At 43.6% G+C, this 14,745-nt stretch overlaps 1 protein-coding gene across 2 annotated transcripts in view; it reads left to right on the top strand.

Annotated features, from left to right (window-relative positions):
* DCLK3 (doublecortin like kinase 3) overlaps nt 1-12,524 on the top strand; it is a 31,462-nt gene extending 18,938 nt beyond the window's left edge. Inside the window, exons 3-6 of one of the 2 annotated variants that reach the window (XM_083706275.1) lie at nt 6,051-6,183; nt 7,755-7,922; nt 8,813-12,039; nt 12,180-12,524. In XM_083706275.1, the coding sequence (XP_083562401.1) occupies nt 6,051-6,183; nt 7,755-7,922; nt 8,813-9,009 (498 nt within the window). In that variant the 3' untranslated portion in view covers nt 9,010-12,039; nt 12,180-12,524. Of the gene's footprint in view, nt 1-6,050; nt 6,184-7,754; nt 7,923-8,812; nt 12,040-12,159 lie in introns of both variants that reach the window. The other variant, XM_083706276.1, reaches the window with a different exon arrangement.
* The last annotated feature ends 2,221 nt before the right edge of the window (nt 12,525-14,745 follow it).

The raw sequence follows: 14,745 nt of genomic DNA, 5'->3' as shown, positions 1-14,745 counted from the left end.
ATAATAATAATAATAATAATAATAATAATAATAATAATAATATAGTACAACTGAGGGGTTGTACCGTATTTTTCGCCCTATAGGATGCACTTTTCCCCCTCCAAAAATGAAGGGGAAATGTGTGTGCGTCCTATGGGGAGAATCCAGGCTTTCAGTGAAGCCTGGAGAGCGAGAGGGGTCGGTGCGCACCAACCCCTCTCGCTCTCCAGGCTTCGCGGACCTCTCCACAAGCAGCGGGAGCGCTCCCGCTGCTTGCGGAGAGTTGCCTGCATGCTGAAGCCTGCGCGCGCTGAGCTCAGCGCGTCCAGGCTTCGCAGACCTCTCAGCAAGCAGCCGGAGCCAGCACTGGGCTCCCACGGCTTGCAGAGAGCTGCCTGTTTGGGGGCTGGGGTCGGGGGAAGCTCGGGCGGACCTCCCCCGCCCCAGCCCCGCGCCTGGGAAAAAAATAATTTCCCCCCCAAAAAACTAGGTGTGCCTTATGGGACGGTGCGTCCTATAGGGCGAAAAATACGGTACTTGTTGTGTATGCTCTTTTTGGACAGAAATACTAATTTTCAGGAAATGGATATACACTGTAGGGTGTGAACGTTAGGATGCTATTTCTGGAACGAGAGACGCGGAATAACTTCTAATATCCTTGCTTGGGACACAACTGACACCTTTTTGCACTCAGAGTTATACGCCGATGGTACAAAAAATGCAACGTGCAGTGCTTATAAACCACCCTTGCAAATAAGTCCACAAAAACTACTATCCCACAAAACCATTACTGGCCTGCCTATCCATGCATCTGTTGCTAATTGTTGTTGTTGTTTAGTCGTTTAGTCGTGTCCGACTCTTCGTGACCCCATGGACCAGAGAACGCCAGGCACCTCTGTCCTCCACTGCCTCCCGCAGTTTGGTCAAACTCATGCTGGTAACCTCGAAAACACTATCCAACCATCTCGTCCTCTGTCGCCCCCTTCTCCTTGTGCCCTCCATCTTTCCCAACATCAGGGTCTTTTCCAGGGAGTCTTCTCTTCTCATGAGGTGGCCAAAGTATTGGAGCCTCAGCTTCAGGATCTGTCCTTCCAGTGAGCACTCAGGGCTGATTTCCTTCAGAATGGAGAGGTTTGATCTTCTTGCAGTCCATGGGACTCTCAATAGTCTCCTCCAGCACCATAATTCAAAAGCATCAATTCTTCGGCGATCAGCCTTCTTTATGGTCCAGCTCTCACTTCCATACATCCTGTTGCTAATTAGTGTCAGCTATAGTGACACCTTGAAAATTAACAATAATCAACCCTCTTTCAGTATACAAAACGTCCTCTGTGACTTCTCATCTGTAGGTAACTTGTACCTTTCTCTGTTATTCAGGCAAGTGGCTTTTTACAAGCTTGCTATAAATACCTGTTTGATATGGGTATATGCTGCATGGACCTTCTGACCAGCCTTGGTTCTCTCTAGTTTGTCCACATATGGGGAAATTCTTAAGTCTTCAGGCCCTATAATGTGAAGCCTCCATCAGAGCACATTATTCTAGGTCTTGCTTAGCAATACTAGATGCTGGGGGTACAGTTTTTGTTTGTTACCATATTACATATTTTTGTGTTCTTATATTGTAAATCACCCTGCCATCCTCTGATGAAGGGCAGCATAGAAGTTTAAAAAACAACAACATTAACAACATCAATTTTATTGTTTGTACCCTGCCCATCTGACTGGGCTACCCCAGTCACTCTGGGCGGCTTCCAACATACAGTAGAACCTCGACTTATGACCGCCTCTACTTGGGCCCGATCCAAGTTGTGACCGCGGCAACCCGGAAGTAAGTACCAGGTTTGCCGCGATACAGGCGCATGCGCACAACGGCGCTTCTACCAGCGACCCGTTTCGCCTAAAGGACGGGCCGCCGGAACGGATTATGGTGGTAAGTAGAGGTTCCACTGTATATAGAAACATCAAACATTATACATTAAAAAGCTTCCCTATACAGGGCTGCCATCAGATGTCTTCTAAAAGTTATGCAGTTATTCATCTCCTTGACATCTGATGGGTGGGCGTTCCACAAGGTGGGCGCCACCACCGAGAAGGCCCTCCCTGTAGTGACACTTCTTGCAGTGAGGGAACCACTAGAATGCCCTTGGTGGTGTTTGAATGTTTAACTTAAAGGTAAAGAGGCACATTAAACAGCTTTTGTGTGGCTCCCTGGCTTTGCTTTTGTTCTTTAACGGAAAATCCACAGGTTTCATAAGAGAATAACTCGCACTTGCAAGGAAAAATATACTGACTAGAACAGATACCTTATGTACTGGCACCTCATTTGTTTTTGCCTCTTTCTTTTTAGTCTGTGATACTGAAGTTCAGTGATTACATCTCTTTTCCTCCCACATATCTCCTCTCAAACTCGCAGCCGTACTTCTTCTTCCACCCCCTTTCTCTGAGATTGATTCTCTGTACCCAGGCTTGAAAATTCAAGGAAGCTAAAACAATAAATAGCAGATTTATAGCCTCCCTCGGACAGAAAACCTTCCTAGCGAACCAGAAACCTGAACGTCCCCCATCCAAAACACATACTTGATGCATCTGAGTAAGAAGTGTTGATTTAACTGTTTGTTGTGACAGGAGGCTGAGCAGGCAGATTCTGGTAGTCTCCAGCTCTCGTCTAGGCTGGCTTCTCCCTCCCCTCTGCTAGATTTTGCAGCTGGAAACAGCCACATAGGTAAATTGAGGTGGTGGGGCCTTTCTAGTGATTAGCTGTGAAGATGGATGTGCGGTTGGGGACCAGGAAAAGGAAGACAGGAGGCAACGACCACCACCAGCAGCCTGTCTCATCCCAGTAAAAGAACCCTTGGTGTGGAACTGGGAAGGCCAAGGTATTTGAGGTCCATCCATGAGTGGGCATGGATATGTGGGTAGAGGTGGACAAGTAGAACCAGTTGTTTCTGATGAGGCATATGCCTGTATTCTGCTCTCCATTATATGAATATATTTGCTAGTTAAAGTCCCTCCTTCCGTCTAGTTTGCCTGATTCTTCCTTTGAATTTGAATCACCCGACACCACCTGTTTAATAATCGTTCTGATAATGCTTTTGCACAGCATCTCAGCCCCTTTCCCATGCAAAATTGTGCAAAGGAGAATGCAAAGGATGAAACACATCGCCAGTTATAGAATCATAGAAATGTTGAGTTGGAAGGGAACCGTGAGGGTCATCTAGACCGACCCCCTGCAATGCAGGAATCTCAACTAAAACATCCAGGACAGATGGCCACCTCTGCTTAAAATCCTCCAAGGAAGGAGAATGCATCACCTTCCACCCTTGAGATTAATTTGCATTACATAAGCACACTTCAGTTTCTTTGACAATAGCAAGCTTGGAAATGGAGATTACAGTGGTGCCCCACAAGACGAATGCCTCGCAAGACGGAAAACTCGCTAGACGAAAGGGTTTTCCGTTTTATGAGCTGCTTCGCAAGACGAAAACGTCTTGCAAGTTTGTTTCCTTTTTCTTAACACCGTTAATACAGTTGCGACTTGACTTCAAGGAGCAACTCATAGAACGCAGTGTACATAGTAGCCTTTTTTGAGGTTTTAAAAGACTTTGGTGATTTTTGAAGCTTTTCCAAAACTTTTTTTGCAGCCATTTGGTAAGTTAAGCTTTTAAAACTTTTTTTGGGGGGGTTGGATTTTGGGTTGGGGTGTTTGGAATTCAAGGACTTGGTGTTGGGGAGGGGTTTGCAAGAATCTGGAAGCTTGTTTTTTCCCCTGCATTTCTATGATTTTCTGTGACCATTGGGCCACTCTGCTGTTTTTTTTTTTAAAAAAATCTGGATTTGAATTTCTGTGTGCTGGGTGGCTGGGGGAACAGTTGGGGAGGGGTTTGCAAGAATCTGGAAGCTTGTTTTTCCCCCCTGCATTTTTATGATTTTCTGTGACCACTGGGCCACTCTGCTGTTTTCTTAAAAAAATTCTGGGTTTGAATTTTGAAATGCTCTTTACAGTATGTGTGACTTTAAAGAGCACTTAATAAACTCTTGTTGTACCAAATTTGTCTTTGTTTGGACTTTTTTTGACCATAGGAACGCATTAATTGATTTTCAATGCATTCCTATGGGATTTCGTGCTTTGCAAGACGAAAAATTCGCTAGACGAAAAAATTCATGGAACGAATTAATTTCATCTTGTGAGGCACCACTGTACGCCTAGGTTCTAATAGAAGCTTAAGCGGTTATAGAGAAAAGAATACAGTGGTTACCTCGGGTTAAGAACTTAATTCGTTCTGGAGGTCCGTTCTTAACCTGAAACTATTCTTAACCTGAAGCACCACTTTAGCTAATGGGGCCTCCTGCTGCTACCGTGCTGCTGCTGCATGATTTCTGTTCTCATCCTGAAGCAAAGTTCTTAACCCAAGGTACTATTTCTGGGTTAGCGGAGTCTGTAACCTGAAGCGTATGTAACCTGAAGCGTATGTAACCCCAGGTACCACAGTATTAACAAGGCTTTGTGCTGTTCCATTGGTTTTATGCAGGCCTGGGAATATAGAGGGAGTCTAGTTCCTGCAAATGTTTTGAAATAATAATGTAGTGTTGCCATCTTGTGTTGTAAAGAGATACAGCATAGAGAAATGCAAAGATTTGAAGCGGGCAGCCATGGGCACTTGTTCTTTCCCTGAAATCACTAATGACCTGCTAACCAGGTTACTGTAAGGACTCACACATAAATTCATACTGTAATTTGGAATATAATTCTGTCATTTGAGATATAGTTATGATATAAGTAAAAAAAAATGCTCCTTTTCCCTTATGGGGTACCCAAGAGCCCATATAGAGTCCTTTTGTAGGTTCTCTGTCGGTAGGAGAAAATAACAGAGGCCAACCAGAGAATATTGAGAAGCGAAGCAGCTAGTAAGCTTGATCTTTATTAACTGTTGCAAAGGGTGCTCCCCCACGCGCAGGAGAGAGGAGGAGGAACCCAAAGCCATGCACGCAATCCCTTATATAGACATTTTTAATTGCCCACCCTGGAGTCCAACACCACCCCAAGAAACATCATACATACATCACAGAAGGGGTGTAGCCCAAGACCCCCCAATACATCATACCTACATCACAGAAAAGGCGGTCTACAACAGAAATCCGAGTGCATTGTTTATCTATTGTCTGGCAGGTTAACTGATTGCATTATCTGGGTTTTGGCCACTCTTTTGTTACTCAGTTCCTGAATCCAGGTCACAGGCTCATACCCTATTCATATCTTAAATGTGCCCTTAAGACAGGATTTGTGAAAGAGACAATGGTGAGATTTCCCATTTCCTTTGACCTTGCAGAGAAATATTTGAGGTCATTTTGGGAGAGAGAAAATGGTTTCAGGACTTTTCTGTGGGTTTCAGACATGTGGTTTACATATTTGTATGTGTTTGCTTGGTACATTTATGAACACCTATTTTATATATAAGACGTTAAAATTCTTATAACAGTTACAAGGACCTGTCTTCTACAAAGGATCCATCTAGCAGCTCATTATAGCCTACTCTGACTGAAATTAATCTCCGCAGAATCCTAGGGAGATGTTTTCCCCAATATGCTTTTTATCTGGAGTCCAGAGACTAAATCTGGGACCTTTTCATATACAAAGCTTTACCACTTAGGGCTAAGCTGTGATCATTGCTCCAGAACACTGTCCAAGGTATTAAAACCCCCGCTTGGAAAGGCCTGAAAGTTGCTTGCTTAAACTACAGGGTCAGTGTTTACAATAATAATAATAATAATAATAATAATAATAATAATAATAATAATAATAAATGGGCAGGGGGGAATTGTATCTGTGGACTTTTCCTGAACCAGCAAAGATATTTATAACCACTTCATGACATCGCAGTGTGTGGCAAGGGAAAGCTCACAAGTGACAGCCAGCTATATATGATGCACTTTTTCCCACCTGCATGTGCTATAGAAATAAATGCTGCTCTTCATTTGGAAAGCCCATGTTAGGTTTGTGTTAAGGCGAAAGTTACTCGTTTTCTTATATTCTTAAGGTGCAGCTTGTTCTGATTTTTTTTGTTTCTGCACAGGTCCAGCGTAATCCAGACAAAACTACCACATTGAAACTAGCAGATTTTGGCCTTGCAAAACAGGTGACCAAACCCATATTCACCGTGTGTGGAACTCCAACTTACGTTGCTCCTGAAATACTGGCTGAGACTGGTGAATATAAAGTTTAACTCTTTTAATACGCTCCAAGTAACCTAGTACATTCTCCAATTATCCAAATATTTGTTAGATGCAGTATTGAACAAGAAATATAATTGGGCTTCTCATTATTATTTTTTCCAACAGTTTGCTGTCTTCTGGATGAGAGCTTGTTCAGGGCAGATAAACATACTCTAGGATATTGGGATCACCACTAGCTTATTTTTACGTATCCCACTTCTCCATATTCAGTTCCTTAATAGTGTTAGAATTGATGGACAGGCCGTACTGGGTTTCTTTTGAAAATCTGCTTGAAAACCACTGCTCTGTAAGCTGTGGGGCAATTTTCACTCTTGACTTTGTAGCATGAAAGCTTAGGTTGTGATGTTCTAAGAAAGGGTAGAAACCTGAAGCAAGTCGTACCTTCCTTGCTTTCTAGGAAAGTCCAGGGTGGATTGCATCTTGGAAGAATGCAGTCACTGGATTCCCCCCCCCCCCCCGAAGTGACAGCACCCTCACTGCTCCATCATCCTAATGTGATTTGGAAAAAAGAGAGCTTTAAAAACTGCTGCTTATTCTTACTATGATTCCCTGCACATCCTATTTCTCTGCTAAAGGTGGTGTTGGTGTTAGTGAATTTTTCAATATAGCACCAGCAGATTCTTTGCACACAACTTTTGTGCATTTTTACTTATAGAATAGGTTATTGGTGCTATACTCTGGTTTCTCTTCAGATCGTATAAATCTTTCGCCTTTTACTAAAGAATAGGTTATTGGTACTGTCCTGGGAATGGGAGATGATAGAAAAGCTAGAGAAAGTTTAATGGGGAATCCCAAGTTTAAAATGATTAAGAAGCACACAGACTGCACTAGTATTGTCAGGATGTGTCAGCGGCTCCCGGCTGGTTTCCCAGGAAAGTATAAAGACAAGGAAAAGTTTCTTACTGTCCCTTTTTATTCAGTATTTACAGAGAGAGGCTGTAGAACCCAGCCTCTTGGATAATGGCGTTGTCCCAAGTGAATCTCCACCCCCCTTCTCTTCCATTTCCTCATTCGTCATCTTCATCACCTCCTCTATGGGTGTTGCTACGTGCCCTCTGTCTTTAAGCTCTTTGCTCTCCTACTTTCAAGGCTCGCTGGGTTCTGGGAGATGGAGGGTCTGGAATGATTTCTAATGACAATGTGTCAGCCAGGTGTTGCTATGGCTCTCCCACAATTTCCTAACTTTCCCCCTCATCTGCCTCTGAGCTGCCACCTCCCTCAACCCCCTGTTGTAAATCTATACTGTCTCCCTCTTCCTCCTCCCTGGAAGGGTCAAGAATGGGAAGCAGACTCCACCATTCATCCTCTGCCCAGTCACTGACAATAATGCACCCTTACATTTGAGTAAGTCCCATTGAAGACCAACATAACTTACGTCTAACTAGGCATGTATGTGCACTGCATGAGTATAATCTCTGTGCCGTTTGAAAGGGGATTTTTCATTTTATTCCAATATTTCATTTACATTTTTAATGAAAGCGGCTGTTCCTTATAAACTAGTTGCATATGTTAAAGATTCTGGATTTATCTTTCTGCTCCCCTAGGCTATGGACTAGAAGTGGACATGTGGGCTACTGGCATTATACTCTATATTTTGCTTTGTGGATTCCCCCCCTTCCGGAGTCATGAAAGAGATCAAGAGGAGCTGTTTCGAATCATACAACTTGGGCATTATGAATTTCTCTCACCATACTGGGACAACATTTCAGCTGGTAAGTTTCCTAAAAACAGACTGGGGTGTTGATGGCCAGGACTGTGTGTGTTGGACACTTCAGTGATTTATGTTGTTGGCATCCGTCTTTCTCGAGAACTGCAGAATTTAGTTTCACTGGTCTTTTTGGCACATACCATTAAATTTTAGCATTATGAGTTTGGTTAGATCTGATAAGAAAATGCTGTTATTAAAATTGCCTTGAGAACTACTCTTAACATTGCCACGGGCAGCAAAAACCTCTCCCATGATCTGCCTACAAGTCTCACTCGGTGTGGTAGAGTTTGCAGCCGCTGTATCTGTTGAATCTTCTGTTGAATTAGACCAGGCATCCCCAAACTCGGCCCTCCAGCTGTTTTGGGACTACAACTCCCATCATCCCTGACCACTGGTCCTGTTAGCTAGGGATAATGGGAGTTGTCGTCCCAAAGCATCTGGAGGGCTGAGTTTGGGGATCCCTGAATTAGACCTACTAGTCTCCACCCCCATCATTCTGCCTGGACACTGAGGTCCAGCGCCAAGGGCCTTCAGGCTGTTCCCTCACTGCGAGAAGCAAAGCTACAGGGAACCAGGCAGAGGGCCTTCTTGGTAGTGGCGCCCGCCTTGTGGAATGCCCTCCCATCAGATGTCAAAGAAATAAACAACTACCTGGCATTTAGAAGACATCTGAAGGCAGCCCTGTTTAGGGAAGTTTTTAATGTGTGACATTTTTATGTATTTTTAATCTTTGTTGGAAGCTGCCCAGAGTGGCTGGGGAGACCCAGCCAGACGGGCGGGATACAAATAATAAATTATTATTATTATTATATACTGACTGTTAACTTGTCACCCCATTTCTCCAGTTTGTTCCAAACAACCTCACACTCACTGCTTTGTTCTTGCCCCCGACAGCTGCAAAGGACCTGATCAGCAGACTCCTTGTGATTGACCCCCAGAAGCGCTACACCGCCCAGCAAGTTCTTCAGCACCTGTGGATCCACACAGCGGGGAAAAACAGCAGCAGGAACCTCCAGAGGGAGGTGACCATCAATCTTGAGCGCCACTTTCTGAGCCAGCGCAAGGCTGAAGCTAGCAACAAAGACTCGTAAAAGGTGCAACCAGGTGTACTTCATGAGCCCACTGTAAAAGCACACTTATCATATACACTTAAGGACTGAGCTCAGGGGAAATCCATTATTCCAGTATGAAGCCTGCTGTGCCCCCAAACTGATTGGCTAGTTTCCTGTGATGTTATGTGCCCCATTTCCTTCTTTCTACAGTTGTTTTTTTTAAAAAGATATTTGGGGCAGGGGTGGTGGTGAACAGCCTGTTTGAGCAACCTTGGGAACCCAACCTTGAAATATTTTGGCGTAGGGTGGAATTGGCCTTCGGTTTTCTGGTTAGCACATTTGTCACTGGCTCTCCAGATGCAGAAGGAAGTTGGGCTGGTCATAGCTTCATGGCAGAACATGTACTTTGGACGCAAGAGGTACCAGATTCATCTCCTGGTAGGACTTGAAGCCCCAGAGAGATGTTGCCAGTCATTGTGTTCAGTACTGAGCTAGCTGCACTGTGGGTCTGACTCCAGATGAGGCAGCTTCTTCAGTTTCTGGCCCATGAAATATGCGATTTTTGTTCTTGTTTTCTTTTTGGTACGTCTGCGTTGCACCAAAAGGCTGCCTTAATGTTCATCTAGTTCTCTGAATGCTTCCAACTTTTACACCTGCACCTTTTCTTTGGAGTGAAGACGCCACGTCCTGGTGGAGGAGGCATATTTTAAATAGAACTCACTTGGAGAATGCTACCTGCAAAGTCCTTGTTGAACTGTTAACTTAAATGGATATGATTGATTCTGTTTGTAATCCGTCCACATGTTTTAATAAGTTTACATACTGGTCAGGATCCTAAGAACTACTTTTAAGTGTGCATGAGGACTTGTGAATGTGTGTGACCAATGGCATTTTTTTTTACTTAAGAGTAAATGTTCGTACAGTTGTACCTTGGCTGATGAATGCCTTGCGAATTGAATGTTTTGGCTCCCGAACACCGCAAACCCGGAAGTGACTGTTCTGGTTTGCAAACATTCTTTGGAACCTGAACGGCTGATGCGGCTTCCGATTGGCTGCAGGAGTTTCCTGCAGCCAATCATAAGCCCTGCCTTGCTTTCTGAACATTTTAGAAGTTGAATGGACTTCCGTAATGGATTCCGTTCAACTTCCAAGGTACCACTGTATTTCCTTTTGGAAAGTGTCCTCAATTTACAAAGGCAGCTGGCCAAGGGGCAGTGATAGGGAACTTCCGGCTTTCTGGTCTAGTTAGATCTGCCAGGCTTCAGAGCTTAACCTACCAGTTTTTTTTGGCCACCTTCCCCTGGTCTGATGTTACATATGATGTCAGGCAAGGGTGAGTTCAAGCAGCAACTAGAATAATACAATTGTAGGATTTGGAGTTTTAAGGGAGTCCAATCCTCTGTAATGCAGGAAACTCAGCTAAAGCAGAAGCTATGGCAAAAAGGATGACAAATAAGGGGAGTGTGCTCTCAATTCTTCCTTTGCAGGGACATTGTTCCTTTGTATCTCTGGCCTGAATTCAAACCAGGTTATAAATGAAGCATTGGGAGCTCACGTAGACAGCACTCTTGGTTCCTATCTTTGAAATTTCCTACCCACCTGTCAGTGACTTGGTTATTAAGGACCCTGCCCCCAGGTGGATATAGTTTCCCAGGCCTGCCACGGGGCACAAGTGGCTGTTTGAGAAACATAAGCAAAAAGCTTCCTTGAAATCTAGAATGAGCTGCATGTTCTTTGGATCCTGGCTATTGAATTCAGCCTTGGTGTTATAATTTTCTTTGTAGATTTAAAGCATTTGTATCCTTTATTGTTGAAGAACTGGGACGGTTCTCCCTGTACATGTTGTGTATGGGGGAACCTTGTTTCAGGTGTATTTAGATATAAATATATAGATATATATAGATATACACAAATACACACACATAAAAATATAATATTCTGGACACGTAATAGAAAATATGAGAAAAGTTAATAGGATATTGTGCTAATAGGATGTGAATTATCTTCATAGCCTAAGAAATTTTATCCCCTTATAAATAGTGAAGAGTTGGAACATATAAGAACCAGATTCCTTTTCTTTTAGGTATGGTATCAAACACAGTCAGTCTACAAATCTATGCTGCAGCAGATATTTCTACTTCCAATATTATGCAATTCAAATCTTTAATTTCTCATACTTTCTTTGGAACATCATATTTAAGTTGTTGCTCTGTAAAGCCCATGAGAGAAAAAACAATACGCATATTTCCTGCTTCAACATAAACTTTAGCAGTGAGTCTGGCACTTCAACCAGGAAACTTTAAATTCTGAGGTTGCATACATTCCAGCCCCGGGGGTTTGCAACATCAGCATCTAAAGCCACTGGGGTTGCCGGATTCGGTAAAAACACTTTGCCATCTGCCCTGCCCTGTTCACTCACTTCTGTCTCCTTCACGTCAGGCTCCAGCTTCTACCTTTAACTGAATTATGACCAAGGCCAGCCCACCTATGAGGCAAGGGGAAGCGACTGCCTCAGGTGGCAGTATCTGCAGGGCAGCAGATCCAGCCTCCAAGGAATGCATTGCTTGCAGCGATGGCTGCAGCATGGTCTTTGTTGGCTGGATCTGGTGAATAGAAGTGGCCTCAGCAAATAGGAGGTCTCTTCCCACCGCTATGGAGGAAATACCAGGGGCTGCCTTCTGGGGTCTGTGCCTGCCTGGTGTGATTCAGAGCGGACCCTTTTCTCCCCAATTATGCCCTTTGATTCCCACTTTGAGTAAGGTTGGCTTGATTCCCTCGCTTTTCCCCAATACAGATCTTCCCTCCCCCTTTTGTTCCTGATGTAGATATTTATTCCCCGCTTGTCCCTTGTAGATCTTTGCTCACCTTTACCTCCCAGGTGGGCAGGATGACGCCATTTTGTTTTTCGCCTCAGGTGCCAAAATGTCTTGAGCCGTCCCTGGTTTTGACTGTCTGTATCCCTGATAATGTTGTGAGAAGCTAGTGATATGCAGGGAGAAATAAGAAGACTGATCAATCAATCAATCAATCAATCAATCAATCAATCAAATTGATGTTCACTCTAGAGCAGTGTTTCCCAACCTTGGGCTTCCAGCTGTTTTTGAACTACAATTCCCATCATCCCTGACCACTGGTCTTGCTAGCTAGGGATGATGGGAGTTGTAGTCCAAAAACAGCTGGAGGCCCAAGGTTGGGAAACACTGCTCTAGAGAAACCAATTTTTCATGTTTCCAGAAGAAAGTTCCAATTTCCCCAGCAACTCTGGTTACTACTTACAAAGGAAACAGGTCCACATGTGTAGATTCAGCTAGAGCATGGAAATGGATGGAAATTCATGTGGAGCATGGAAGTGGCTGATTGCGACACAACTCATCCAGAGCTTCACCTTTGTTCCTTCTCCATCTTCAGTTTCACGGGGTGGGAGGAATCAAAACCTGTTGCCAGGTCTCTGCTGCAAATCTGCCAGCACTCTTTTTGTCTCTTTTAACTTTTCATCCCTTGTTTTTACTGTTCTAGATCGTAACACTGAAAAATTAAACAAAAACTCAGGAATATCTTCCTTGGTGGTGTCTGTCTGTTAAACAGTCCTCTCTCTCTCTCTTTACAGAATAGCCTCTGGTGCGGTGGGGAAGCTCATTTTGGGAAATTTGAGGAAGGAAGCTGTGTACAGTAGACTTGTAAATGCTATGGACCTTAATCAAGCCAACATGGATTTACCGTATTTTTCGGACCATAGGGCGCACCAAGTTTTTAGGGGGGGGATAAAAAAAATTAAATTTATTAAAAACACGAATGATAATTAACAGTATAAATACATTCCACTAGATTTTGATGTTTGAACTTTGAGAATGGGACAGTTCACACGTCTCACAAACAAGCTAGATCAGTAGTTCCCAGGCATTTCTCTCCATGGACCACTTGAAAAATGCTTAGAGTCTTGGCAGACCACTTAATATTTCTTTCCTCTCTGTTGTAGCATGCTCTGTTAGATGCTGTATGATTTTTAGAGACACACCGTGGACCACCTGAATCGAGTTTATGGACTACTGATCTGCAGACCACAGTTTGGGAAGTCCTGACCTGGAGAGCTAGGCTCGTTCTTCATGTGCCTGACGTAGTCATGTCCAAAATAGAGTACATGGGGAGTTTACTTTAGTGCATTGAAAGAGTGTGTGGGTGAATATTTACCCCTCTCCGATTTTAGTTACCTGCTCCATCTTTCCAGGAACTTGCCAGCCCAGCTCAATACTTGTACCAGCTCAACGTAGAAGAAATATGAAGTGATAACTTAAAGCAGAGGAGAGGTAGCTCCATACATTGAGTGTTCCTTTTGGTGTCAAAATTAAACTCTACCCCTCATCTTAGTTAAGAATGAAAAACACCTGTTTTCCATGATGAAACAGCCATATTTGCTTATCTTGAAAATATACAGACAATGGTCTATTCGGCCCGCAAGCGGCATTCCATGTCAGTTTATCTATTGTAATGCTGCTTCTAAGCTTTTGTTTCAGAAAGCTATTAATGGGGCTTCACCTACTTGACTGTTTGGAATTTCTGCATAAAAAAGGTTCTGCTTGATTAGTAGGCATTGCCAAAGTGACTTTTTTCCATCGAAAAGTGTAAGTTTTGTCCTTCATGCAAAAAATTTAAGTCTGGCTGCTGAGGTTCTGCACAAAGTATCAGCATTTTGCACATCTATAATGAGCACTCATGTTGGGTTGAAATAACGACAGACAAGTGGTGAGCGTCATATGGGAGGCATCTCTCGAGCACGTCTCGGGGAGTCCCTTTTATTGAATATTACAGCATTGCCACATACATGATTGTTGCTGATTGGTTAACACAAGTAAAAGCAAAGGGTTGCATATAGGCATTAATCACCGATAGATTAAAGGCTGGGAAAGGGAGCACAAAACTAGACAGGCATGAAAACCTTCTAATTAAGTTGTAACTTGTGATTAATATAGTAGGACTTAAAACAATTACTAATGATTGATATAGGAGACTTAAAAGAGCATAACAAGCATGTTCCCTAGATGTGATCAACTATGCATTTAAGAACAGGTCAAAGTACAATGTTTTTCCTGAACTCAATGTGAACTGAACATTCTAAGGTGATGAGTGAATGTCTTAGTATTAGAACGGTTTGTACAGCATCATGTACAGAAGCGAAGCTTAGAAGCAAGACTTCCCATCAGGCCACAGTCATGTGCAAGACTTCCCATCAGGCCACAGTCATGTGTAGGATCATAGCATCCCATCACACTCACACTTTACATTGTGGGTACCCTTTGCGGGATCGCACGTGATGCTACAGTTTCCAGGGAACTTAATGGCAAACAGGGACTGGCCTGCCTCTCGGTGGTATTATTTGGAGGTTTGCACCTAACCTCAGTAGTCAAGTTTCATTGCTGGGAGGTGGGGCCAGTCCCAATTATATATAGGGGGTTGAGCTGACAGTAGCCAGGCAGTCGGCTCAGGAGATTCACCCACCCTGTTGTTGTTTAGTCGCCTGACTCTTCGTGACCCCATGGACCAGAGCACGCCAGGCACTCCTGTCTTCCACTGCCTCCCGCAGCTTGGTCAAACTCATGCTGTTAGCTTCAAGAACACTGTCCAACCATCTTGTCCTCTGTTGTCCCCTTCTCCTTGTGCCCTCAATCTTTCCCAACATCAGGGTCTTTTCCAGGGAGTCTTCTCTTCTCATGATGTGGCCAAAGTATTGGAGCCTCAGCTTCAGGATCATTAGTTTTGTTAATTAAGTAGTTAGTTAGA

The sequence above is a fragment of the Podarcis gaigeae genome (genome assembly GCF_964106915.1).
Source record: "Podarcis gaigeae genome assembly, chromosome: 12".
Lineage (NCBI taxonomy): Eukaryota > Metazoa > Chordata > Lepidosauria > Squamata > Lacertidae > Podarcis > Podarcis gaigeae.
This window is presented reverse-complemented; position numbering and strand designations above follow the sequence as displayed.